Raw genomic sequence first — 26741 nt, 5'->3', positions numbered from 1 at the left:
GACAAATCGAACCAATCGCACATCAAAACAACAAAAACATGGCGGCTATGGGATGAAAACCCGTTTCCTGTAGTTTGAAGAAGTTTGCAAAGCAAGGAAATGCTGTTTGCCCACAAAAAACCAGTGTCTCCAATGAAGTTAGGAACTTTGGTATTGCAGTCTCTTGAGGATGAGGTAAACAATCGACAACGTATAGAACGTGTTATCGAGTTGTCCTCCCAGGGCGAGTTGTTTGTGCAGGAACGGAAATAGCCCGCTAATCCATCAAGCTATGCCTTGTCTGAACCCGATGTTGTTAAAAGACTTGGCGTTTTCCTATCAATTAAGCTTTAGATGATTTGAACTTCTAATAAACCAATAATTTCTCTTGAAATCTACACCAAGGATGCATAAGGACCTCAGATTATGACAGCCTGATATTTTAGCAAATGATTGTATTGACATACCCTAGTTAGAAAAATCTAACTGCATCTCAGAACAGACCCTTTCCAGCCAAAGAAAAATAATCTATATAAAGGAAAAAATCACCATATTTCCCCAACATTTTTTTTCTTGCTTCAAATTCATCCACTGTGTTGACACAGAGAACTGTAAATTGTTATCAGATGATAGTATGTGTAGAATTATCTGCCCCTTCCTGTTTTGCTACATTGCCAACATACAGAATGGGGTAGACTTGACTTTACTGGTCCCCAGATCCGCAAGATCCACAAGATCCGCACGCTCATTGCACTATGACGTATGATTTATGTCACTCAACTGATAAGGGTTAGTCTTGCACACTACTCGACTGCTTAGGGTTAGTTGTGCACTCACCTGAGAGATTAGAGTTAGTCCTTGCACAGGTATTTGACCAGGGATCGACATTAACGGTTGTCCGATTGCCGGGGGCAAGTAAATTCTCAGTACGGGCAAGTGAAACTGCTGATGTACTTGTCCGATCGGGCAAGTGAATATTTGATAGATTTTTTAAATCTTACATTAGTTTATAAACAAAACAATAATTTGAACATTTGATTTCTACCAGGAATATATGACATTCTTTTTGTAGTCGGAAATTCCTCGGTAGCGCCGTTTATTCAAAAATCGGGTTCGTTATTCCATTTTTCTTTCTGGGTAGTTGACAAAACTGACTTCTTAACATTCTTATTATGAAATATGATATTTAAAAATAGCTCATTTATTTACTCACAAAACATAAAGAAAACCAGTTATTCTCGGCACACGATGTATTCTGATTAGGATATTTATGTTTCAAAACATGGCCAATGTTTTTCTTTAGCGTGGCTTCAGTTTTTCAGGGGGAAAAAATCTAAATTCACAAAAAGATCATTAAGAAAATAATTTTCAAAAATATGAATTTTATTTAAAAGGAGATATTGCTGCATGGCAGTGTGAGTTTACAAGTATTTAAAATGTAGCATCACCTGCACATCAAGATATTTTTCTGGCACTTAACTTGCCAAATATAATAAAAAAATATCTCACTTTATTTACAATAATAAATTAAGTTAATCGTTTTCCCTTCTTTCTAAATTTTGGGCAACTAAGTTTTGTATTTGGACAAGTCAAAGTTTGAGTTCACTTGCCCAAAGGGCAAGTGAATCTGTAAGTTGATGTCTATCCCTGTTGACTGATTAGGGTTAGTCTTGCATCCGTCAGTGAGATTAGGGTTAGTCCTCGCACATTATTTGACTGATTTAATAGGATTAGTCTAGCATCTGCCCAGGAGATTTGGGTTAGTCCTCACATACCAACTGAGAGATAGGGTTAGGGCTAGTGACTCATTCTTTTAGATAAATTAAGAAATTCAGTTGCTTCTGTAATTTTTGCAAGATCTTGATTCAGCTTCAGCTGCATTTTTTTGGTTTGTTTACATAAAAAATGGCTCAGTGGACGAAAGAAACGACACTTGGCATGCGCTTCACGCGCTTCATTGACAATTATATTTTGTCAATTTTTCAATGATTAAACAATATTTATTAATTTTTTTCAGAGAAAAAGGTTAAAAGCTTGGTTTAAAAACAAAGTTTAAAACAAAACTTTTAACCATAGAATTCGATTTATGGGTCAAAAAAGACCAAAAACCTCATACTTTATATCTTTTTATTTATAGCTCAAGCAATCTCATATACAGTTAAACTTCGTTATCTCGAAGTTGACGGGACCGTTGACCGAGATATCCGGGGGTTCGACATATCGAGGGTTATAATTCAAATGAACTTCAAATAAACTTAGTGCAATGAACATGTACTTAATAGTAAAAACATGTCAAATTCCTTCTTGTTTGAAATTCTGTATACATAATGTATATGTATATATAATTCTTTAATAAACATGTACATGTATTTAGCAATAAAAAGATTTTTACATCCTCTTTACAATTCACAAAATAAAAAAACTTCGTATAATATGCACAGAAGTATGATCTTTCTACCAACGCGGCATGTCAACTGCTAGCATCGTTTCCCATGTATACATAACCGGATATTGTCTATGCATTGTAAATTAAAACCGGTCGCTGTCAGAATAACGAAAACGAAATATACATTTTCTTTTAGAAGAAAAACATGTTCATACATGTATAATCAGTTAAAAGAAAATTATTTTACCATAATAAAATCAAATGCAAAAGAAAAATCAAGCACTTTTGTCTAACAACAGAACAACACTGAATCACAGGACACTATAGCACAAGTTTTTACTGCGACACACGCTCACATGATGGTGTGTATGGACGATTGTAAATTCTGCACGCTCATATATAGGAAAAATAAATTCTAATTGCATTAAATTACAGAATTTTGTTTTACTTCGATGTTTATGATTTTCATTTTCATATGCATAAACTATGTATGTGCGCATATTTCACATAGCATCAAATAGCGATTATCAAGATAAACGTACCCAAGCCACAAAACAACGTGTTATCCACGTGTATGCATTAGGCCAATACACACAACCTTGGCTTGCATAATTAAAATCAGGGTAAGCCATACATACACTTCATATAATTATCGCGCTATTATTTGTTGATCACAGGAACACAGGTAACCCGTGCGTGACAGACAGGTGGGTGTTATCAATAGAGCGTCCAGTTTACCTAACGGACTTGATCATCAGTGCGGAAAATTATCCTGACTTCGAGATAACGCATGTGATTATAATGAATGGGTACACAATTTTACTTCGAGATAACCGGAGTATTCGACATTACCATGTTCGACATAGAGAGGTTTATTTTAATCATTTATAAAGCAAATTTCGTCGGGACCGCGGCCTTACTTCGACATATCAGGGGTATTCGAGATATCTGTGTTCGAGATTTCGAAGTTTAGCTGTATACTGAAGTCGCCTACAGCGATACTATATTTTAGCATGTTTTTTCTGGGGGCCGGTAAAGTTAAGTCGTTCCACAGAATGAATTCTATCATTAAAACCTAGGGGCCTGTCTCCCAGATTTTTAAATGTAAACATGAATTAATAAAATTTTGAATCAACTTTGAATACACTTTTTCTGACACTTTCAAATAAGAATTACCATGTTTAAAAAAAAAAAAAAACTTACCACACCTATATACATAAACTCTACAAGGGACGAAAACTGTCATCTTCAAAAAAAAATACCCCACCCTCTTCAGCACCTGTTACTGGACTCTAATGCATTAATTTATTTCACTGTCATGGTTCTTTTCCCTACAGTGATGATTTTCCTAAAATGTAAATTTTGATCATAATGGTCTATCAGTTATCAACATGTGTTCAAGGAAGTACCAGAAAATAGATATTTTAAAAAAAGCATACAAAATTTTTATTACATTTGTACAACTTTTTCAGGTTTAATGTATAATTGATGTGATAGGTATTCCAGTTATCCATATTAAGTTAATATGATTTCAGATTCACAAACTAATCCTCAGACATTTCATCATTAGCAGGGGTTGAAATTTTCCTGGAAATCCCACTAGCCCAGGGACTACTGATCAGTAAAAAATTACTAGCCCAAACCTCAAACTAACTAGCCCAACAATTTTTTATGCAAAATGAAAAATAACAAGTTAGAGTTTCAAATGCTTTGGTGACAGAAACAAATTAAACTAGTTCTCAGTCAAGAGAAACCCAGTCTACATAGAAAAATGAAAGTAAACTGACGAGAATTTTTTTTCTGTTCTGCTAGTCTGACGAACATTCGTTACGTTTAAATAAGCTAACCCGAGTCTTAAAATGACTAGCCTCGGGCATAAGTCGGGCTACCGTATATTTCAACCCCTGAATTTAGTCATTAGAGTATTCAACTGTGGATATAGAATGATTAGCATCTGATTAACAAGGGACATTAATGATTATTACATTTTAAATGCAGAATACAACCTTACAGGAAAATAGATAAAATGAATTTAAAAAAAAATTGCAATATTCATGATAATGCTGCACTTTTGAAAACTATGGAATGAACAGCTAGTGATAATCATGATAATACGTGTACAGGATTCTTAAAAGCTATTTATCTTATGTACCTCATAGGTTGAATTTGTATAAAACATATTTGTATGCATGTGGTAAAAGCAAACTTCTGGCAGATTCAGTGTCCTAACATTAAATGTTTACTCTCGGACACAGACTTTGCTAGTAAAATATACTTTATATTTTTGACAGCCTCAGTTGGTACAAGCCTGCTTCCATGGTGATCCAGATGAAGTCAGAGCATTGCTTTACAAGAAAGAAGATGTTAATTACCAGGTTCATTAGTTTTACCCTATAGTATTAGAAATTTGGATATTTTCTAATACAACAACAGAAATTTACCATTAGATGGTGTATTCATATAATTGTGAAATTATCTTCATAGTTGACTATGCAACAGTTTGATTCAGAAAACTTAACTGAAAAATTGAAGTCTACATGTGAGAATTGTCTGTTGTGTAGTATGCATGCGAATGATGTGCACATTGAGAGTGAGTTTTCGTTAAAGTGTCTCAGTGTGCAAGAATGCGGTGTATAGTAAATGCCAGATATGTGTTGTGTTAGAGTCTCTCAGATGACTGTGACATGCTGTCTGATAGTGTCTCAGTGATGCTATGTGTTCTTAGTGTGTATGATAGTGATGTTCTTGAGAGAGTCTTAGTATGAGTGACAGACTTGCAGCGATGTTCTGTATGTGAGTTTCTAAGTATACAATATGATCCTATACTGTTGGACATGCCAGGGTGTAATAGACAGTGTTCTGCTATTATGATGTGTCTAATAATTCAATAATCCATAAGTAAGAATTACTCTGACTTATAATTATACTGTTTTTATTTAGGATGCGGAGAAGAGAAGCCCACTACATGCAGCTGCATATTGTGGAGAAGCGGAGATTGCCGATCTGCTGATAATGAGTGGAGCACGTGTTAACACTAAAGACAACAAATGGCTGACTCCACTTCACAGAGCATGCTGTTCAAAGAGTGATGTAAGAATCTCCAGCTGTCATATCTGTACTTTTTGTGGAGACAGGTCAAGAAAAGATTTGATTATACATCGGGTTAGGGAGATGTAGACTATTAGACTTGCTTTTTTGTGCTACATTTGACTTGATTATTTCCTTCATGAATGGCCAAGTTAAATTTCTTGTAGTAACTGTTAATACCTTAGGTCAAACTTGAATTAATGGTACATCTAAGAAAAAAGACCAGGTCAAAGTTTTTGGCACATGTACATTCCCAATAACTTTAAACCCAGCATGGACCAGACTTGTGAACCTGATCCATTTAGACTAATGTAATATCTTCTTCAGATGCTGCATATTGCATATATTTATGCCCCCCTTCGAAGCATGGAAGGCATATTGCTCTGCTGCTGTCTGTTGGTCGGTCGGTGTCTCTGTCGGTCCACCCAGTTTCGGTTCATTCTCGGTTGCGCATACTGAAATGAAATTTGGTATACAGATTTATCATAAGAATATCTAGGTCAAGTTTCTTTTTGGGTATGATTGAGCAATTTTTGACAGAGTTATGCCCCATGGACTTAGAAAAATTCCAATTATTTGCAGTTTCCGACCATTTTCTTCACAGAGGTTGCACATACTGAAATGAAATTTGAGGTACAGATTTATCTTAAGAATATCTAGGTTAAATTCTGTTTTGGGTACAATCGAGCAATTTTTGACAGAGTCATACCCCTTGGACTTAGAAAAATTCCAATTATTTGCAGTTTCCGTTCATTTTCTTCGCAGAAGTTGCACAGAACGAAATGATATTTGGTATACAGATTTATCATAAGAATATCTAGGCAGGTTATGTTTTGGGTACGATCAAGCAATTTTTGACAAAGTCATGCCCCTTGGACTTAGAAAAATTCTAATTATTTGGGGGTGGGTGGGGGGAATAAGTGTTTCACAAACATCTCTTGTTTACATTTGTATGTACTGTACATATATGATTTTGGAAATCTGAAACCTAGTGACTTCCATTCAAAAAACATTTAAAAGCATTTCAGAGATCTTAATTCATCCATGTACATGTTTATCAAGTATTAAAGTGTGGGAGAAGAACAGGCCATAACTTTTTCTTGATATTTACATTGTAAGTGTTTTCAGTTTAACTTAATTAATTTTTTTGGCAGTATTTAAATTTTTTTTTGTTATCATTGAGCATCATTTTGCTTTCAGGACACAGTTGAAACATTACTCAGACATCAGGCGGATGTAAACGCACGTGACAAGAACTGGCAAACTCCGCTGCACGTAGCAGCAGCTAACAATGCAGTGAGATGTGCGGAGTATCTTATACCACTACTGACCAATGTTAACGTATCGGACCGCGCTGGAAGAACCAGTTTACAGCATGCCTCATTCAACGGCCACAAAGAGGTAAAGCAAGAATTGATATGGTCAATAGACCATATACACTTAATACTTAGTAAACGCTTATGCAGATTATGTAAAAAATTTTCTGCAATAGCTGTAATGTTAATTCCCATACTAACAAACAAAAAAAGACATTTTATTGTATATATTTATGTCTGTATAAACAGTCATATAAAGTATGATAATCATATTAGGTATTGTATAATTGATATGAATGTCATTGCATGTTTTCATTGATGGAAGAGCCACTGCTCAAGAAATATTTATAGGTGGCTTGCTTAGCGGCATTTAAGTATTGATAAATGATAATAATAAGTGGATATTACTCCCTTAATGATAACAGATTTGATAAGATTTGAGGTAGCCTAAGATTATTTCATTGTTGTCCATAGATACCAGTGACCATTTAAAAGTATTGTTAATATTTTTTCATTCAGATGGCCAAGCTTCTTCTTGAGAAAGGAGCCACAATAAATGCCTTTGATAAGAAGGACCGAAGGGCCATACACTGGGCGGCTTATATGGGGCACACTGAGCTTGTCCGCTCTCTAGTGGAGTATGGTGCAGAACTCAACTGTAGAGATAAACAGGTACAGTCTAATAAACAGGCACTGTCTAATAAACAGGTACAGTCTAATAAACAGGTACAGTCTATAGAGATAAATAGGTCAAGTCTATAGAGATAAATAGGTGAAATCTATAGAGATAAATATGTACAGTCTGTAGTGATAAACAGTTAAAGTCTAATAAACAGATACAGTCTACAGAGAGATCAGGAATGGTAACAATATACATGTATTTACAGTCAAACCTTAATATCTTGAACTTGATGGGACCAAGAAAAAAACTTTGAGATACCCAATGATTTGAGATATCGAGGGTAAAATACTCAAAAAAATAAGCACTTGGGATTTCCAATCATTTTGACGTATCCTTGGTATTTGAGATATCCGTGTCTGAGATGCCGAAGTTCAACTGTATATATATATATATATTACTCTGAGTTACCTAGGATGAAAGATATACCAATATATTTCCTTCTTTTATCTTGCATTTTAAGTGAGCTACCACAATGAACAACAAGGAAGACATCATACAAGCCTTTCTATAAAGATGAAAGAAAACACATCAACATATTCATTAAACACAGTTTACTTAATCTTTGAAAGTGTGTGATTGCATAGTAGATTTAAACATTAATATTGAAATTTGACCTTGCAGATGTACACCCCCTTACATGCGGCAGCCTCTAGTGGACAGGTCAGTGTGGTCAAGCTCCTTCTAGAGCTGGGAGTGGAAGTGGACGCTGTCAATGTCCATGGTAACACGGCCCTCCACATAGCATGTTTGAATGGACAAGACGTGGTGGTCACTGAACTCCTGCAGTTTGGAGCTTCCATTAATGCTGTCAATCACAGGGGAATGGTCAGTAAAGAAAGTTACTATAAGGGTAGTGTAAAGGGTCTAATCTTAGTATGTGGTCAGTAATGGCTACTCTTAATGATTTGTAGTGTTTTTGACTTCGAATGTCTGTGACATTTCCAAGAATGATTTAAAAGTCTAATGTTTTCTTAGTGGTATTGAGTAGAAATGAATTATTAAAATTACTGCACACAGAAAATGTAAGAGTTTACATACTGTTTTCTAGTATCATAACTCCTAGGCAATTTGATTTTAATGAGACAATAAAAATATGTTCTACATAGTATTAATACAGCAGATTATGAGATTGCTTGGTTTTTTTGCACCAATGACACTCAAATTGAAAGATTTTCAAAAGTATCAAAATGGACAAACTTGGAATCCAGTTGGCTCATACATTTATATATTTACTTGTACCTACATTTACATGTATAAAGAATTGTTATATAATTATTTTGGTTTCATTTTTCAGACTCCTTTGCATTATGCTGCCTCATCCACACACGGAGGGATCTGTTTAGAGATATTAGTGACAGAGGGGGCCAACACAAAGACACAGGTATATATGCAGTACTTATTGCACCAGGCTTTAGTCACGGGATTATAATGAGATACTTTTCAATATTAATTTAATGCTGGCAACACATATTAAACTCAAGCTCAGAAGAGGCATGCATTCAGAGATGGAAGAACTTACATCTTTCTTTTAGTTTATTTATTTTAAAAACTTATTTACATGTATATAATAGAACAAGTTAGCATATGCATGGCATTAATTGTTAAGAAATGAGCAAAATTAGGCACTTCTGGGAAGCAGTGACACTGAAAACTGAACACAAATTTCATCAATAGAATTTTCCGGGAAAACTGAATATATATGATAAGCTGCTTTACATTAATTAAATTTTTATATGTATCTAATGTTCACCTATTTGCAGGTTATTTTCACTTTTGAATATATATGTATATATACTTTTTTGGGGAATGCTGATTTATTTTATGTATTTTATATGGAGATGGGGTTTTAACTTTTCACAAGGGCTAAATGATTCAATGATAATTTCAGATGCAAACTTTTCTGACAAATGATTCCATGTCTTCAAATCCACGAATTTATGAACTTCTCTCTGTTGGTTTTATCTTGGAAAGATATACATGTATTTGAAAAGTGTGGCATATATTTTTTTTCTTATAATTTTTGATTTTTAGTAAATACCAAAGTTTTTTTTAATCTGAATATATCTATGTGACAGTACTTTCTCAGAAGTCTGGTGTTGCATAAACCCGATAACAATTTTATTCTTTTCCAAAGACACCATCTGACTCCAAGGAACAAGAAAGTGATAAAAAACCAAGGAATAAGTGTAGGTTTGGGGCCAAAGGTCAAATTGCATGCTTGGCTGCTTCTCATATACTAATGAATATGCATAATTTATTTACTTCATTTACATGTACATGCTCTGCTGTCTCAGCAGATTTGAAAAGTATAGTATATTGCATGGGAGAAAATGATGTGACGTAAGTGTATGGATAGGTTTTATACCTATGTGTACTTACTGGGTTACTCTCCCTTAGCCCTGAGAATGTCCTTGAATAGTGTTAGATGTACATGCACATTCAAAAATATGTATCCTCCCCCCATCCCCCACCCCAATTAAAAGAAAATAAATAAATAAAACACCACCACCAAAAAAAACCCCCAAAACAACAAAAAACAAAACAAAAACAACAAACAAAAACAAAACAAACAAAAACAAAACACCCCCCCCCCCCCCCCAAAAAAAAAAAAAAAAACAACAACAACAAAAAGAGAAACAAACAAACATGCAAGCAAAAAAAAAAACAAACTAACTAAAAACAAGAAGCAAACCAAAAATTAGCAGTCATATTCAGTTTCTTTAATAGATGTGAAGCTCATACATGGCGATGAATTAATGGTCTTCATCCAATGGCATTCTTTTTGCAACATTAGTTAAATACATGCAAGTCTGTCTCAAGAAAATGATTTATAGTCTTTTGCAATTGGGATCAGTGATATGACAGGAAAAGTTTCCATAAAAGTCAAAGAAATGGAAAAACTTTAAATTACCAATGGAAACTGTTAGTTAAAAGGAGTATTGATACATGTGTTTTCACATTTAATGTAGGAAACATCAATGCTTAACATATGCTTTTCCTCCTTATCCCTGGGGTCTTTTTCTGGTCTGACCACTTTTCTATTATTTACATGTATTATTTCTATTTTCAGCATCTAATGTAATCAAAAAAAAAAAAAGATGGACTTGAAAATTCCATAACAGGATCAAGAAACAAATGTGAATGTAGCTCAATATATACTGTTTATACATGTATATTCCCTTAAGAATATGTGAAAGGCATACTTGTGTATCTTGAAAATTTAAACATTTATATTAAAAAAAAGAATGGAGTTTTCAAGACCAAGTTTATGTTTTATGTACTTTGAAAGTTGACCATTTTAAAGGTACAGGATGTTAAATAAAGTAAGAGGTATTATTACAGTAACTGTTTAAATCATGTAATGTTTAATCAGATGACTCACTCTAAATATCCAAGGCACTCTGAATATCCAAGGCAATTTTTTTTAAAGAAAGCAAAAAATTCATAGCCCGACTCTTTTTTCTTTGATTATGGATGTCATAATACATATTTTGCCACACCGCAAAAAGAATTTAAATTGTCAAAAAAAATCTGTTATTGCATATATTTGAATTCATAAGTGATGAATTATCAAAATGGTCAAAATTCATAATGAGTACATATTGACATTTCCATGTTGAATTGCATACATGTAGTATTCTCCTCATCTAATTTAGGGAGGTTGATATGATATTATATTGCATTGCTGACCTCTTTCTGTGTATTATTCCAGTGCAATGATGGGCGATCCCCTTTACATATGACTGCAGTGCATGGTAGATTTACTCGAGCACAGACTCTACTCGAGCACGGTGAGCGAGAACTAATTTCTGCTTGCTCTGGTGTGAATGCACTCAAGAGTGTAAATTTTTTCCTCATTCTGAAAAAATTAAGACTACAGGAAATCCGATTTAACAATTTAACAGTCTTTTAATTGACTGCCATAGAAATGTACATGCCCCTGTTTTAGTTCTAGTTTAATCAAATGTTCTGGAATTCAATTTTTTTGTAAAAGACATTGCAATTCCTATACTTTCTTGTAATTATATCTTGGACTTTGAATATCTTTAGTTGAGAGGGCTAGCATTATTATGTAGGATAAATAACAAATAAAGGAGAACAGGTGCTGTTACAGAAAAACGTCCTTACCCAAGGTCACATGACACGTTCCATTACAATGCTGTAGCGTTTACACTCTTGGTGTTCAGAAACACTACAACATGTATATTATAACATTTTATCTATTCTTGAAAATATTTTAATTTTTTAATTAAAAAATGGCTGTGAGTAAAACTTGGGATGATGGCATGTTTTATTTACACAATTATTTTTTTTTTTGTCTGTGCATGTAAACCATTTTATAAGGGACACTTTGATTATTCAACACTAATATCACTAAATGAATTGTTAGTGTTACATAATGCATTTTAAATACCAGCCAATATAGACATGCTAGAGTATTAGTTAGTCATAGTTTTAAATATATATTACCTACTACATGTATTACAATAGAATTGCATTGCTTGTTAGTTGCTGGTAGGTATTCCAAGTATATTAAGTTGTTCCTGATACATCACCATCCAAATATTATGTAAACCACTTTTCTTTTAAAATGTTAATATCATATCATAATTTAGTAAGCTCCATTTTTTTAATGAATGACACTATTCTTTCAAAGGGTATCTCAATTTTGAAGATAGTCCTTCAATTGAACTTCGTTCACTCATGCAAAATGATAGCTCCTTAACAATAAAAAATTAAATGGAATTTTACATTTAAGCTATTGATATTTTCTTGCATAATGTTCATTCATCAAAAAATTATATTTAAATGAAACATGAAAATAGATTTCATATTCATATTCATTCCAGTAATAGATTTTATTCATGAATTTTTGTATAGCTACATGTACATATAGTCTTGCACTGGTATATTTAATAGGCTTTTACTATGTAAAGTACAAATGATTTATTAACAATTGTTAAACAAAATAGAAATTAGGGAATGTAGAAATATGGCTGTTGAATGCATGATTCACATTAGATAATTTTTTGACAAGTCCTTGTACCTACAGGGGCAGATATTGATGTGTGTGATAAGTTTGGGAACACCCCCCTTCATATAGCTGCCAGATATGGACATGAGCTATTGATAAACACGCTACTAGAGAATGGATCAGATCCAATGAAGTAAGTCAAACAGTGCATTAACAGTCATTAAGAATTTGAGAAAAAACTATTAGATACAGGAAGTTTGGAAATATAAATGTAATGCAAGGGAGGTTATCCCTAGAAAATAACACTTTAACAAGTACTGCAGATTCCTAAATATACATGCAGAATTTATTATTGCATAATTTCATGAGAGGGACCACTCATGAAATAAAATTGCTTTGTTTTCATATGCTGAAATACATGAAAAACTCTTTATCAACATTCCACTGGCCAATTCCTGTTCTGGCAAATTGTCATCTACGAGACATTTCATGATATTATAAGGAATGTAAAGTACATAAATGTAAATTCCATTTACATGATGTAAGGTTGATATATCTTTATATGTTGTGTATTTGTGATTTTCTTACAGGCGAGGCACCAGTGGCATGCTTCCTGTTCACATCGCAGCTTTAAATGGCCACGTGGACTGTGTAAAGAAGCTCCTCACGGCCATGGTTGACCTGGAAATCGACATCACGGACAACTTTGGGAGAACCTGCCTCCATGGGGGAGCATGTAGTGGGTAAGTTTGCAGAGCGGCTGTCTCTGCTGTGTGATGTACATTAGTACATGTTCACACTTGTATCTACATGTGTGTTACTTCTGTATACAGAGTAATTATCACCTCCATTTTGTTTTTGCCTTTTTCGCCTTTGTTCTTATATTCCTTATTGTGTGAGGAGGTCAATGATGAGTTAATTTTGCTTATGATGTTGATGGGTTGGTACTGTACTGATATATACATGTACATAGCATACAATGTAGTATGTTTTACATGAAATACATATAGATGCTATGTATATACCAACATATACATATACCTTAAATCTTCTTCTAGGATAGATTAGGTGTATCAGAATAAGAGAAGTAGGAGTCAACTCAATATTAGAAATTTAAAACATGCTTGTACAGAAGTTGTTCATAAATATTTTATTGTCAGATTCACATACATGTAGATATTATGCCATTCAAATGTATGATTTACTTGTATTTTTATTTGATGAAGTCCCATGATTTACATATATTTAATATTACAGGAGAGTAGAAGTGGTGGATCTATTGTTGAAGATGGGAGCAGATGTGCTGTGTGCAGACCATGAAGGGAGGTAAGCAGTCTTATTTCATTTGATCAGCCACTTATAAGGGCCACATTATGCAGGTGCTCTATAGTGATCAGTCTGTTCACCCATCTCTCCATCTAGCTGTCCATCTGATTTTATTTGTATTGAGTATGTTTTCTCTCCCCTTGATTGTGCATTGACCTGGAACTTATTTTCTAAATGAAAGGTCAAGGTCAGAAAAACCTCTGTGTGTAAAATCCTTGTTCAGAGCATATTTTTCTTCCCCTTGGTCCTACCTGGCTCAAACTTCACCCATAGAGTGCCTTTGGATAGATGGCATGCTGTGTCTTTCAGCCATGTTTCTTGATTAAAGATCAATCTTTGTAAAATTCTTTTCTTAAATAATTATCTCCCATTGGCCCCCTCTGTCTCATCTTCACCAAAGGAGTGCCTTGAATAATGGGTCACTCATCCTAATGCCCTTTGATAAAAAAAGGGAGGGGAGGGGGGGGGGGGGGTCACGGTCTCAATGATATTTAGTTCAAATTAAACATGTAAATATGTAAGTACACAGGTAAAAATTGAGGTATTATTTTGGCCTGAACATAGGTTGTAACCTTGTAGATGTATTGAATGCAATATTTCAGTTTTTATATTGTGTTTGTATTTTTTTGACAGGGTGCCTTTACATTACGCCAGTGCACACGTTCACGGTCAGTGTGTAATGTCCCTTATAAATGCAGGCCGAGCTGCTGTCAATATCACTGACAGACGAGGCTGTACACCTCTACACTATGCCTCGGCTTGGGACCATGATGCAAAGTATGTCACTTTTTGTCTTGTTTACAACCTTCGTTTTCATCAGTAAATGTACTTCATGTGTATGTTAAAGGGCGTGCTGTATCTATGTAGTAAACTCTTAAGGGAAGAATTAAATTGGAATTATCAACTACCAAATGCGTGGTGCTTTGGAAATGTATTTTGTCTTCTCTAATTGTACAGAGTTGTGGAACTGCTACTTAAGAATGATGCCAGACCAAGCATAAGAGACCACGAAGGTTTTAACACGTTACACTATGCAGCTGTGAAGGGACACAGGCTGACCTTAGAAATGGTTTGTACACATCAAGGACTAGAGGAATGAATATTAGAGTTGTCAATGTGTAAATGGTTTACTGTCAAATGATGCAAGTATCCTTAGTAAAACTGTTACTTAATTACTAAGATTTTTTATTCTATATAAAAAAAAATATAAGACAAAAATAATATTTTCTGTTGGGGAGGTTTAAACTGGTTCATTGTTTTATTTGCCATCAGACACAATTTTTGTACATGTATGTTTTTCATTTCTTGTAGTTATTAGACTGTGCCTCAACAGATTTAATACGAAGTGGAGCTCCCTTGTCTCCAGCCCATATAGCGGTCAGTATATTAAGGAAGTCACTATAAACACTTCTATATCATAACATATCAGTTGCTAATATATATATATATATGTATGGCAGTCAGTTTAATGAATGTTACTAATCTATAGCAGTCAGTCTAATGAAAAAGGTACCAATACTCATGCTAAGTGGAAATCATAAAGAATAAATTATTATCAAATGTTGTGGGCAGTTCAGTGAAATAAATATAACCAAGTGAATAGATAATGCAGTGCTTAAGTGAATTTTCATTGAAATGAGCTGTATTAACTGTGGTGTTTTATACTTTTTTATTTATTTCTGATTTTCAGGCCTATAATGGACATAATGAAGCACTTCACATACTCCTAGGCTGTATCATGAATCTGGATATCCGAGATTCGCATGGTAAGACATCTCATGATCTCTCAAGTGGCTCAAGTGATTTAAGAGTGTCCTGTGTTTAATTTGTGTTCTTGCATTTTGTCAGTAAATGTTTTACTTTTTCATTTTCTTCTCAAGAACCTAAAAGGCCTCTTCAATGAAGGGGATTTAAGATTATTCAAATAAAAGGACAAGTCCTCTGGTGACAAGGGTTGGGGATTAATAAATAATTAAAAAGGGAAGCAAGAAGAAGCTTCTTCCCTAAAAAAAATCAAAAGTTACATAAAAGCTTTAGTCTTGATTAAGAATTATTCATATGATAAGTCACAAGGTTAAGGTGGCATCAAAGTAGGGGTTCAAAGCTTTACACAATAATACAAAAAAGAATTCCTTCATAAATTCCTACACAGAAATTCAAAGCCGTGCAAATTCAAAGTTTGTTATAGTCTTGACCCAAGGGGAAGGACGTAATCACTAGGGTCTACGTATTAACAGGAAATATAATTATACAGTATGTATAGAGAAATGCATAGTTGTTTCTGCACAACAAGACTAAAATATAATCACTGACTCATTGGGAAAGAGCCTTTGCACCAGCTTTGATATCCTTGTTTCAAGATAACAACAATTTTAGAAGCAAGTGTAATTTCAAGTTTATTTGTGCTAACAGAGAGATAATTTTACAGGACGGACTATGCTCGACCTGGCTTGTCTCCATGGCCATGCCGAGTGTGTGGAGACACTCTTACTACAAGGTGCCGCCATTTTGGTCCAGGATAGCACCACCAGAAGGACACCACTTCACTCAGCAGGTGGGGATGCCTCCATTCTCAAGCATATTTTTAAAATAAATGTAGTTTGCCAACAAGGAGTGTTTTAATTGTTATTGAGGTACAAAGCAAAGATTGTGAAGCTTGAAGTTCATTTTTTAAAGAAGAAAAATAAATCTGATTTTATCATTATGTTTCACATTTTGAAGCTATGAATGGACATACCGAATGTTTACGGCTGCTGATGGAAACAGCTGAAGACAGCAATATCGTAGATTGTACAGATGTTTATGAAAGGTAATAACCTGGAACAAGAGGGTATGGTCTATGAAGAACTGAACTTGAATCCAAATACTTAATTCTTATTTCTGTAATAATTTGAAAACACAAGAAATATACATACAGTTTTTAGTCAATTAAGACATTTTCCACTGTGTAATAGTATTGTATAGTAATATATATAATATGTAATGTATGTAATAATATAATAATGTGTAATACTGTTATATTACGTTGTTTCAGAACTCCATTAATGATGGCTGTGGCCAATGGACATGTAGACACAGTGTTATACCTCATAGCTAATGGTGCCATAGTCAACGCTAAAGATAGCCAAGGAAGGACTGCTTTACATAGAGGGGTGAGTTACAACTTAGAATAACTGTCTAAACCTATTCAAGTCACAAACTTTATAAAGCTCATGAAGCATAACGAAATCATGGCAGTTTAGGTTCTTATCTTAAATTATGCAGGACCAAAAGTCATGACAATTTAAGTTCTTAATATGTTAAATGATGTTGAACCAATTGTTTGGTTGTATAATCCGAAACAGTGATATCACTCTATTGGTCTTTAATTAATAAAACGGAAAAAGAATCAAGGATATCAGAGTCATAAAGTTGAATTTGATTATCCAATGGTATGTATATTTAAGTACCATTAAATGTTTTATTTTTTCCCCAGGCTGCCAATGGACATGAGGAGTGTGTAGATGCCCTCCTACATAATGGAGCTGATGTTACTGTCCGGGACCACAGAGGGAGAATGCCTGCCTACCTGGCTGCCACCTGTGGTCAGGTGTGCATACTGTCCAATCTCCTCGCGGTAAGTCAAATGGACAAGTGTTCATTCATTCATACTGTCCAATCTCCTCGTGGTAAGTCAAATGGACAGGTGTTCATTCATTCATACTGTCCAATCTCCTCGCGGTAAGTCAAATGGACAGGTGTTCATTCATTCATACTGTCCAATCTCCTCACAGTAAATCAAATGGACAGGTGTTCATTCATTCATACTGTCCAATCTCCTTGCGGTAAGTCAAATGGACAGGTGTTCATTCATTCATACTGTCCAATCTCCTTGCGGTAAGTCAGATGGACAGGTGTTCATTCATTCATACTGTCCAATCTCCTCGCGTTAAGTAAATTGGACAGGTGTATGTACAATCTATTCTCTTGGCTGTAATTAAATGGACAGGTGGACATCCAGGTTTGAAGAAGTCAGGGTGAATGCACCTTTCTGACAATTACATGTAAAATTTAGATGCAGTAATAACATATTTGAAATACGAGGAGATGTGATAAGTTTGATTTCATTTTGTAAATGTACAGTGGTAACATGCATGTAGTGCTGGAATATCACCATATCTTGCTTTTTATTTGTAGATGGGACCTAGCAGTAGTAAATCTGAGGATCAGTTAGGATATACACCTTTACACATAGCTTGTTATAATGGTAAGGTTTTTTTTTCAGTGCATGTAATTGGCAGTTTTAAAACTACTCAAATTTCAAATCTGTCAAAAGATTGTCAAATAAAGTAATAGCCTGTTTATTCCAAGATGAAGTAATACCCTGTTTTTTGTATACACTGCAGGCCAAGACAACTGTGTGGAAACCATTTTAGAACAAGAAAAAATAACAGAGCTTTCAGGGAACCCCTTCTCACCTCTTCATTGTGCTGTGTGAGTCTATAGCAGATCCACAATAATTCTCAGTCAAATTCTGACATGTAACTAGAAAAAGTATCATGTAAAGTACATATACCTCTTCTGTAAACCAGTATATAAGAAAATATAACATAACAAAGACGTATAATGTGGTTGTCTTTTATATTTTTCTATATCCCTGAGACTGTTTTGAGGATTAAAATTTATACCATAAACCTGCACTTTTAAAATTCATGAATTTTTTACATTAAACAAAATGCTACATACATGTACATGTAAATTTAAGATTCTTGTTAATAATATTTCAGGATAAATGGAAATGATACTTGTACAGAAATTTTATTAGAAGCTTTAGGTGATAAAATTGTGAACTTAACAGATAGCAAAGGAAGGTAAGAGGTTCAATAAAGGTTATATAATATGTACACTCTGTTTATGTCAATTAAGTCTGCAAAATGCTGCTAAATGTTGTTTGACTGTTTTAAGATCTTGTCAGATAGATTTAAATTGTTTTTACTACTCTGTAAATAAAATGTTTTGCAGGAATATATGTATGCAAATTAGAAATTTAGATGTTTATTAGAGTATGCAAGCTCAATGTTAAATAAATGAATTATGTGATAACTTGTTTCTGTGTAGGACACCCTTACATGCGGCAGCCTTCAGTGACCAGTGTGAATCTATGCAAATGTTACTTAACCATGGGGCACTGGTCAATCACTGTGATACAACGGGGAAATCCCCTATCATGCTTGCTGCAGCCAATGGCCATGCAGCAGCAGTAGGCAAGTTATTTATAGATTTGTTGTTTGGAAATTCTTTCAGACTGGAGATCCCCCAGCCAAATGACTTTGAAAGAAAAAAAAATTAAAGTTAATTCATGTTCAGGGTTAACAGTTTTCTTGGGTTTCCAACCATTTTCATGCCATGTACTGTATTTGCCTTGTCATTTGTCAATAACTATTTCTTGATCCAGTTTGAAAATGAAGGTTTAAATACATGTACTTATCACACAGAGGATTAATTTTTGCAGAAATTGGTTTCCCATTAATTTAAATGTGCTTGTGACAAGTTTGTTTTCTTTTATTGTTGTTTATGTTTTTCTTTCACAGAATTATTATTAGAGCAAAATGCTGATCTTTCGTTAACTGATAATGAGGGAAATTCTTGTCTACATTTTGCCTGCTCAAGAGTAAGTACTTGTAACATGAAAAAGTACTGCGAAACCAAAGTCTTGAGATCATAATTTTTTTTTAAAAAGAGCTATTTAAGAGCTATAAAGTGTGCAAAATGCATAATACAGTTTTAGTGTTGTATATAAATGTTGGTGTTCTTGGAATATTATTTTCAAAATGATGAGCAGAAGTTTTATATTTCATCTTGTAGCCCTAAATATTTGTTATTAAATTTGAGATCTTATTTAATGAAAACCTATTTTACATGATACTAATTTTATTTCAGGAGCATGAAAATGTGGCACTTCTTCTCTTAGACAAAATCAATGATTCCAATATCTGTAATATAGCAAATCATGAACTAAAAACGTAAGTATTACATCAGGAAAAAAAACTTAAGGGTGTTTTCAGCTACTGTATACAGGGTTATTTTCACCCCGTGTTATTTTCGCCTTATCACACTTGAAACAATTCTACCTCATTTTAAATTCGCTCAGTCAAAATTCTAAGAAATAAAGTGTGTTTTGAATTTGCCCCGTTTTAAATTCACCCACCCATGAGTATGGTGAAAGGGGCGAAAATAAAACAGGGTAAAAAATTTCCCTGTATACAATATTATTACATATTCCTGTATGTAACAATACGCCCTTAAAACACAGAAATTAGTTCTGTAAAACAGAGACATTATTTAATGGTGTAAATGCGTCATAAACGTTAACAGGGAATGAGCCAAGAATCAAGATCTCAAACTTTAAAAGTATATGATGCAGTTTGTTTTGGGAAAGGGATGCAAGTGGGTGTATTATCTCCTGTATTAGGAAATTTAGATAAAGTCAAAATATGTTAGCTTTATTTTATTCCTTTTCAAGTTATAGTACATGTAATGCCCTCAGATAATTGTTCCTGAAACATGAATTGCATGTCCTGAGTTTTAGTTCATGTAAAGAACTATAAACTGTAGTAAGATAAGTATGGAATTCTTGGAAATCTTTCCCGCTGTCTGTTGCTTGAAATGATTGACTCTTCATAATTCAGATTGTGTACACACTGAGAATTGTAGTTTTAAGGTTGTATTTAACAATTCTGAAAAAAAGTTTCTTCACTGTTTTATTGCAGGCCCTTGCATATAGCAGCTAAATATGGTTTAACTCCTGTTGTACAAGATCTTATTACTAAAGGCAGCAGTGTTTTTGCTATAGATGAAAATGGTAAGATTTCTGTCTGAGCATCACTAAGCATGGTATGCATTACTCATGTATTCCAAATCTTTAAATATCAAATATGTGCATCTGACATTGATTGAGCACGTGTATTTTAAGATGATTTGCCTTTGAATCATTTTAGCTCATCTGAGCTGTAAGCTCAAGTGAGCTTTTCTGATCACCTCTTGTTTGAAAAACCGAATTTCAACTGTACAGTATATAGGAAAAAATCTTAATAAAAATCTTTCCTTCAAGAACCACTGGGCCCCCCAAAAAAGAACTTTATGTGAAATCTTTCAGACGTAGGGTACATTTTTAATTGTTGAAATCTTGGTCCCAGGGGATAAGATATGGCCACTATAGAGGATCAAATGTGAAAGCTTCCAAATGTGTAGATTTTAAATTGTTCAGATCAAGGCCTCCATGTGTAGACTGGGGCCACAATGAGCAATAATTATTTTGCATGGGATTATACAAGAATTTATTTTTTTTTAAAATCTTCCAAGAACAACAGTAGAAACATTCATTTGCATACATTCTCAAGTTACGTGGGTTAACTTTTTTTTCTTCATATTTTGGTCCACAGGTTAGAGTTTGCTAAAATTTGGATCACATATAAGGTATTTTCTCCTTAACTGCAAGGCCATGTAAGTCATATTGATATTAAAGCATTCCCATTTTGTGTTGATTCAGAGACTCAAAGAGTTAGAGTGGGGGCCATAATATGGGGTCACAATTTTTCATGGGAATATAAAATATTTTTGGAAATCTGAAGAACAGTAGGGCTAAAGTTACTCAGGTGAGCTTTGTGGCCCATGGGCCTCTTGTTTTCTTCTTGCTTACCTTAATGCTCAGCTTTGGTCATGAATTAAGTTCCTCTGTCGGTTCATTTAGAATGTTATGCACTTGAAAGTACATTTATCATGTTATTTCTTCTGAATTTCTGGAAATTAGCATGAAAAACTCCGTGGAAATGAACATTCAGGAATGAATTTGATAATAAATATGGTATTATTCCTCTTAAAGGATTTGATATTCATTCTGTTTAAAAAAAAAAAAAAGAAGAAGCAAGTTCCTCATGACAATGACTGAAAATTCAGGAAAGAAAAAAATCATTTTAGGAATGAAAATGGTAAACTGAATTAAAGTTTAATATTTACTGAAATGAGTAACAGGCTAACTTTACAAAGAAAATTGAGATAAAAAAAAAATACAAGACACCATATCAGAGTCCGTTTTCACAAAAATTCTTATGACTAAGATTAAAATTTGCCAACTCTGTAATTTCTTTGTTTAATAAAGGAAATTATTATTTTAGAAGAATAATTCACAGTATACAGTGATGTAATAGAAATATAAGATTTTTTTGTAACTTACTGCAATTTAGGTGCATATAGAAAAACTGGAAAATTTTAATCGTAGTCGTAAGATTTTTTTGTATAAAGGGCTACAGGTATTTAAACAACACTCTGAATCTATTTGAACTACTTTCTAAGCATCTTCTCATGCTGTGGTCTTGCCGCATTTTCATTCACTTTTCTCTGTCTCTGTTTCAGGCCATACTCCGGCCTTGGCATGTGCTCCCAATAACCGTGTGGCCGACTGTCTAGCCATTATTCTCGCTCATATGCCTCTTGCCCCAACCCCTAACAACGTCTATCCCAGAACCAATCGATTTGACAGCAGTACGCCTAATAACACATTTGGTAAGTCACTGCATTTATGTTTCATGGCATGAGTTTGTGGAAAGTACAATGTACCTTGCTAATAATAAAATATGCCTTTGTAGATGTGCATGCTTTGCTAAATGTCATCATAAAAAGATTGTTCATTTTTTTAATGAATTTTCTTAAAAGTTCTTATTGATTAAATGTGATTGCAAGTTATAGGCTAATGCTCTTGAAAATAAAGTGGCAAAGTTAAATAAAAGAGAGCAATGAATTAGTTGAATTGAGATAATGTTTACAACAGCAAAGTTTAGAAAAGTAAATGATGTTGTTTCATATAAGACACTTTCTTGCAGGGGGGACTAGAACACTGGAACCAACAGGGGACCAGATTAGCATAGGAAGCCCATCAAGTTCTGTCCAAGACGTAAAAGAACACTCTGGTTCATATCAAAGTTCTGACTCGGAGTTCTATTGAAACATAAAATAAAATATATCAGAGATCTGGAGGGCATGAACATCCCCACTAAACCATGTGGATAATATCCGAATGTCTGACCTGTGAGAATTTGTGCTTACTGCCATGAAGTTACCATTTCTACAGGGGACCAATTTTTTGTAAATGGAAATTTTGAGTGGATGCAATTTCATGTTTTTCGTTGTTGCTGTTACAAGTTAATGAGAAAGCAAACATTCAAGCAAGTTATTGAAAGTGAGACCACTGAAATGAAAGAAAACCATTTTATTGAGAGTGCATATTTATCACACAGCCATCGTACACACATAAAATGCTTATCTGACCACCCCAATATTATGAAACAAACAAAGAAAATTTTGAGACATGTTTGGCATGTTGCCTTATAGCTTCCTTTGATGAGTTTAAGAAGTTATGCAACTTGATCTATTATTGCTGTCTAAGTTCCATAAAATGTTACCAATTTTATATGTTTTTCTAAGCAAGTGATATTAAAGAGGGATATAGTTTAAAAGAGAGAAATGACATATGATACCAATATCTCCTTTAGAATTTTCTTTAGAGATGTGGACAAGTTACCTGAGAAAGGATTTCTTCCCCTAAATTTTTCATTTAACTATTTAGATTCTCACTTGATGTACATGTATTTTTGGTGCTTAACTGTAGTCACTGAGAACATTCTGATTCCTACCTCATTATTTTCAGGGTAGGAAAGTGGACAGTATACATGTATATGCAGTATCTAATTTTGCTATACAGTCCGTGCTGATACCAGAATTGTCTCTTCATCTTGTGCAAGAAATCTGTTGGTTTTTTCCGTTCTTTTTTATTTTCCTAGCTTAACTTGTCAAAACACAATGCGACTTTTCTCCTGAATTAATTTAAGTGGGGACCAGTGAGTTACTGTCTGATTAGGGTTTTTTTGGCAATTAACTTCCAGTTTTAATTGAGATACTAGTATAAATTATTAAATGCAAATTTTGTACTGAAAGTAGCTTCAATATTAGGAAGTGCTATTATACAACTAAGCTTGTATCAGGTTCTGATAAGTTCTTAATTTATTAGTTTATTATTGATTTTTAAAACTCTTTCGTTTCTACCAAGTAGAGATTTGATTGTCTTATTAGATGAGACAAGAACTGCCGGTGTTATGAAATGTTTCTCTTAATAAATTTCAATGTAAATACTTGTACTTAAAGATGTTCAATTTTTTTATACAGATTTATTTAACACAAGATATAGATATACCTATATTATAGAAAACTCATGTATATTTAATCGTTTGATATACATGTGTATATAAAGAATTATAAGTATTTTATTCAAAAGTTTTCACATTTATAGTGTCTCATTAAATCAGTATTTAAAATTAATTTTTTTTGCCAACTCTATCTTAATTATATAACTATTTGTGTTAATAGTATGCTAGTAACATGTATACTATAGGACCAATTTATATACTGCCTTTGTTAACTACATGTACATGTTATTTAGTATACTGGGGATTGCTAGTTATAAGCACAAATCATATCCATATACAGTCAAACCTTTTTATCTCGAAGTCGATGGGACCGAGAAAAAAGTTCGAGATATTCAAGGATTCAAGATATCAGGGGTAAAATACTTAAAGAATAAGTGGTTGGGACTTCAAAATCACTTTGACATATCCATGGTATTCGAAATATCAGTGTTCGAGATATCAAAGTTCAACTGTATTGTAACTCAGAGTTTCATTTTTAGAAACTGTGCTGGAAATAGAATTTTAACACCAAATTTACACAAACATACAGATATTTTTTTCAGCCTGTTGTTCCAGCATAAAAGTTTTGATTAGATAAGCTTAAGATTCCTAACCTGTGTATTTAAAGTTGAAATGTATATAGCTTTTCATACAAACCATTTAAATGCTTTATTGAGTAATGGAATCATTTCAATGCTTTATTAGATCATTTTCAGTGTTTCATTACCATTTAAAGGGTATACAAATATAATAATTTAGCAAGTTTTCAAGGGAAATAATTTTTTATTAATGCTTATCAGTCTTGTAAGGAATATAATAAGTTGCTTTATTGGGTCATCCAGGGAGTTTTTTGTCAAAGCTTTTCTGTAAAAACAGTAAAATCACTTATTTTAGTGTGGAAAATTTTTCGGGTTTTGATGAAAAAGAGATTTAATTTAGTAATTGAAGTTGACAGACAAACATGATACTTAGTTTGAAATTTCGTGGAGGACATTAATGGGTGGGTTGTGTCGTACCATGAAAATCAACCACACAAAAATTATTAGTAATTTCACAGTATTTAAACAAAAAGGAAAAAAGGGAGACAACTTTAAAAGTCATTTATTGCAATGTTAAAATACTTCTTTAGATATCATTTTGTGAGAGGAAACACAAATTTCATAATCAGAAAGCACCCATATTCCCGAAGAGAGAATTGGTCTACTCATATCACAGGTTATATTTTTGTGTGTATGTATTACCTTGATTGGTTGGTTGAAATTACTTTTAATTTTTTCCCAATGTTGTTGAATTTTCAGAGTTTAAGTACAAGTTGAATTTAAATTGCATTCTTATGATGAAATAACCCAGATTTTGTTTGCAGTAGAGATTTCTAATGGTTGTCCAAATTCAGTAATAAAATAAATGGCTGTGGGTTTCTAGCTAACTTCAAAGAATTATGCAAGAAATATTTTATATATATATATATATATATATATATATATATATATATATATATATATATATATATATATATATATATATATATATATATATATATATATATATATATACATACATACATACATACATACATACATACATACATACATACATATATATATATATATATATATATATATATATATATATATATATATATATATATATATATATATATATATATAATGTCATGGGTATACATTGTAATGCCTTTTTAATCATGCTGGCATTTTTGTAGAAACACTTAAGGATACCTCCATATTGATTAAAGAATTAGGACTTTAAGAAATTTTATCTGTAGGCAGATTTTGTATTACAGTGAGTGTGTTTGTCTATCATTTACACTGAAACATAGATTTATTTGAATGAGTTGTCCCTCTTTTCAATATTCACATCTCTCTCACTGTGGTGTTTTGTGTGTTAAATGATTTGAGATGAATTTAGTTACTAGTATATATTAGATATTTACTGTTTTCTCATTATTTAATTGAGATACAGTTTTAAGGACCTAAAACATTAATTTTGTTTGAAAAACAATAACATAATAATTATGTTGTCCAAAACTCAGATGGATAGTAAAAAACATAGGAAATAAAAGGAATTTAAAACACGTCTCTTTGTTAGTGTGATATTTGCCTTAAGTTACCAAGTTGAAAGGGTCTTATCGTACGTCTGGCATGATTGTAATAAGCACTGGGCTCTCTACCAAAATTATGATATTCTTGGCCCCAGGATCAGGGGTTCTAGAGTTACGGGGTGGGTGTGTCGGTATATATTGTCGTTTTGTAAATATTATCGTTGGCGACAATATGCACATATCCTCACTGCACATATTGTCGTCCATCGAAACGTATTGTCGTCCGCTGAAAAATTGTACATACTGTTGGTGGTGACATTATGTGCCACCTGTTTTTGAATGGTTTACCACCAGCTGGATAAACTAAAACTTTACATTCTGTGTTTAAATGCTGTATTATATAAATGAATTTATCAATTTTAAAGAGGAATTTTTTGTGCATTTTGGTTTCGATAAAATGAATTTGCAATTTAGTAAAATGTGATTCTTAATCTATTTTTTGCAAAGGATGTATTAACAATTTCAAAGGAATTGACCTATAGGAGAAAAAAAGTCGCATTAAAAATCAATGTTCATGATAAAATGTCAATATTATGTTAATTTTAGTGTCTGGGAGGTATGGAAACCTATATATCAAATTTGATGCAGAGGAAGGGTTATGAAAAACATGACTTGTGAAATGTAAATATAAGTAATATATGTCCATTTTTGGTG

The 26741-nt window shown here is 33.2% G+C and overlaps 1 protein-coding gene across 3 annotated transcripts; it reads left to right on the top strand.

Annotated features, from left to right (window-relative positions):
* Window positions 1-10: 10 nt before the first annotated feature.
* Window positions 11-25408, top strand: LOC133194151 (serine/threonine-protein phosphatase 6 regulatory ankyrin repeat subunit A-like). 3 transcript variants are annotated; one of them, XM_061330134.1, is made up of 28 exons: window positions 11-174; window positions 4657-4740; window positions 5306-5455; window positions 6653-6853; window positions 7288-7440; window positions 8072-8275; window positions 8745-8831; window positions 11163-11241; window positions 12504-12618; window positions 13016-13168; window positions 13683-13751; window positions 14385-14528; window positions 14709-14820; window positions 15063-15128; window positions 15442-15517; window positions 16180-16305; window positions 16473-16560; window positions 16786-16903; window positions 17227-17367; window positions 17928-17997; window positions 18137-18224; window positions 18518-18601; window positions 18849-18994; window positions 19322-19401; window positions 19671-19753; window positions 20501-20592; window positions 22143-22292; window positions 22610-25408. In XM_061330134.1, the coding sequence occupies exons 1-28, from the start codon at window positions 100-102 to the stop codon at window positions 22729-22731; spliced, it is 3156 nt and encodes a 1051-aa protein (XP_061186118.1). In that variant the 5' UTR covers window positions 11-99; the 3' UTR covers window positions 22732-25408. The 3 variants fall into 3 exon arrangements, with proteins under 3 accessions (XP_061186118.1, XP_061186119.1, XP_061186120.1); XM_061330135.1 differs by lacking the exon at window positions 11163-11241 and adding an exon at window positions 9585-9636; XM_061330136.1 differs by lacking the exon at window positions 22143-22292.
* Window positions 25409-26741: the final 1333 nt, after the last annotated feature.

Source organism: Saccostrea echinata, unplaced genomic scaffold (genome assembly GCF_033153115.1).
Source record: "Saccostrea echinata isolate AGI-Se365-2 ecotype Australia unplaced genomic scaffold, CSIRO_AGI_Sech_v1 ptg000028l, whole genome shotgun sequence".
Lineage (NCBI taxonomy): Eukaryota > Metazoa > Mollusca > Bivalvia > Ostreida > Ostreidae > Saccostrea > Saccostrea echinata.
This window is presented reverse-complemented; position numbering and strand designations above follow the sequence as displayed.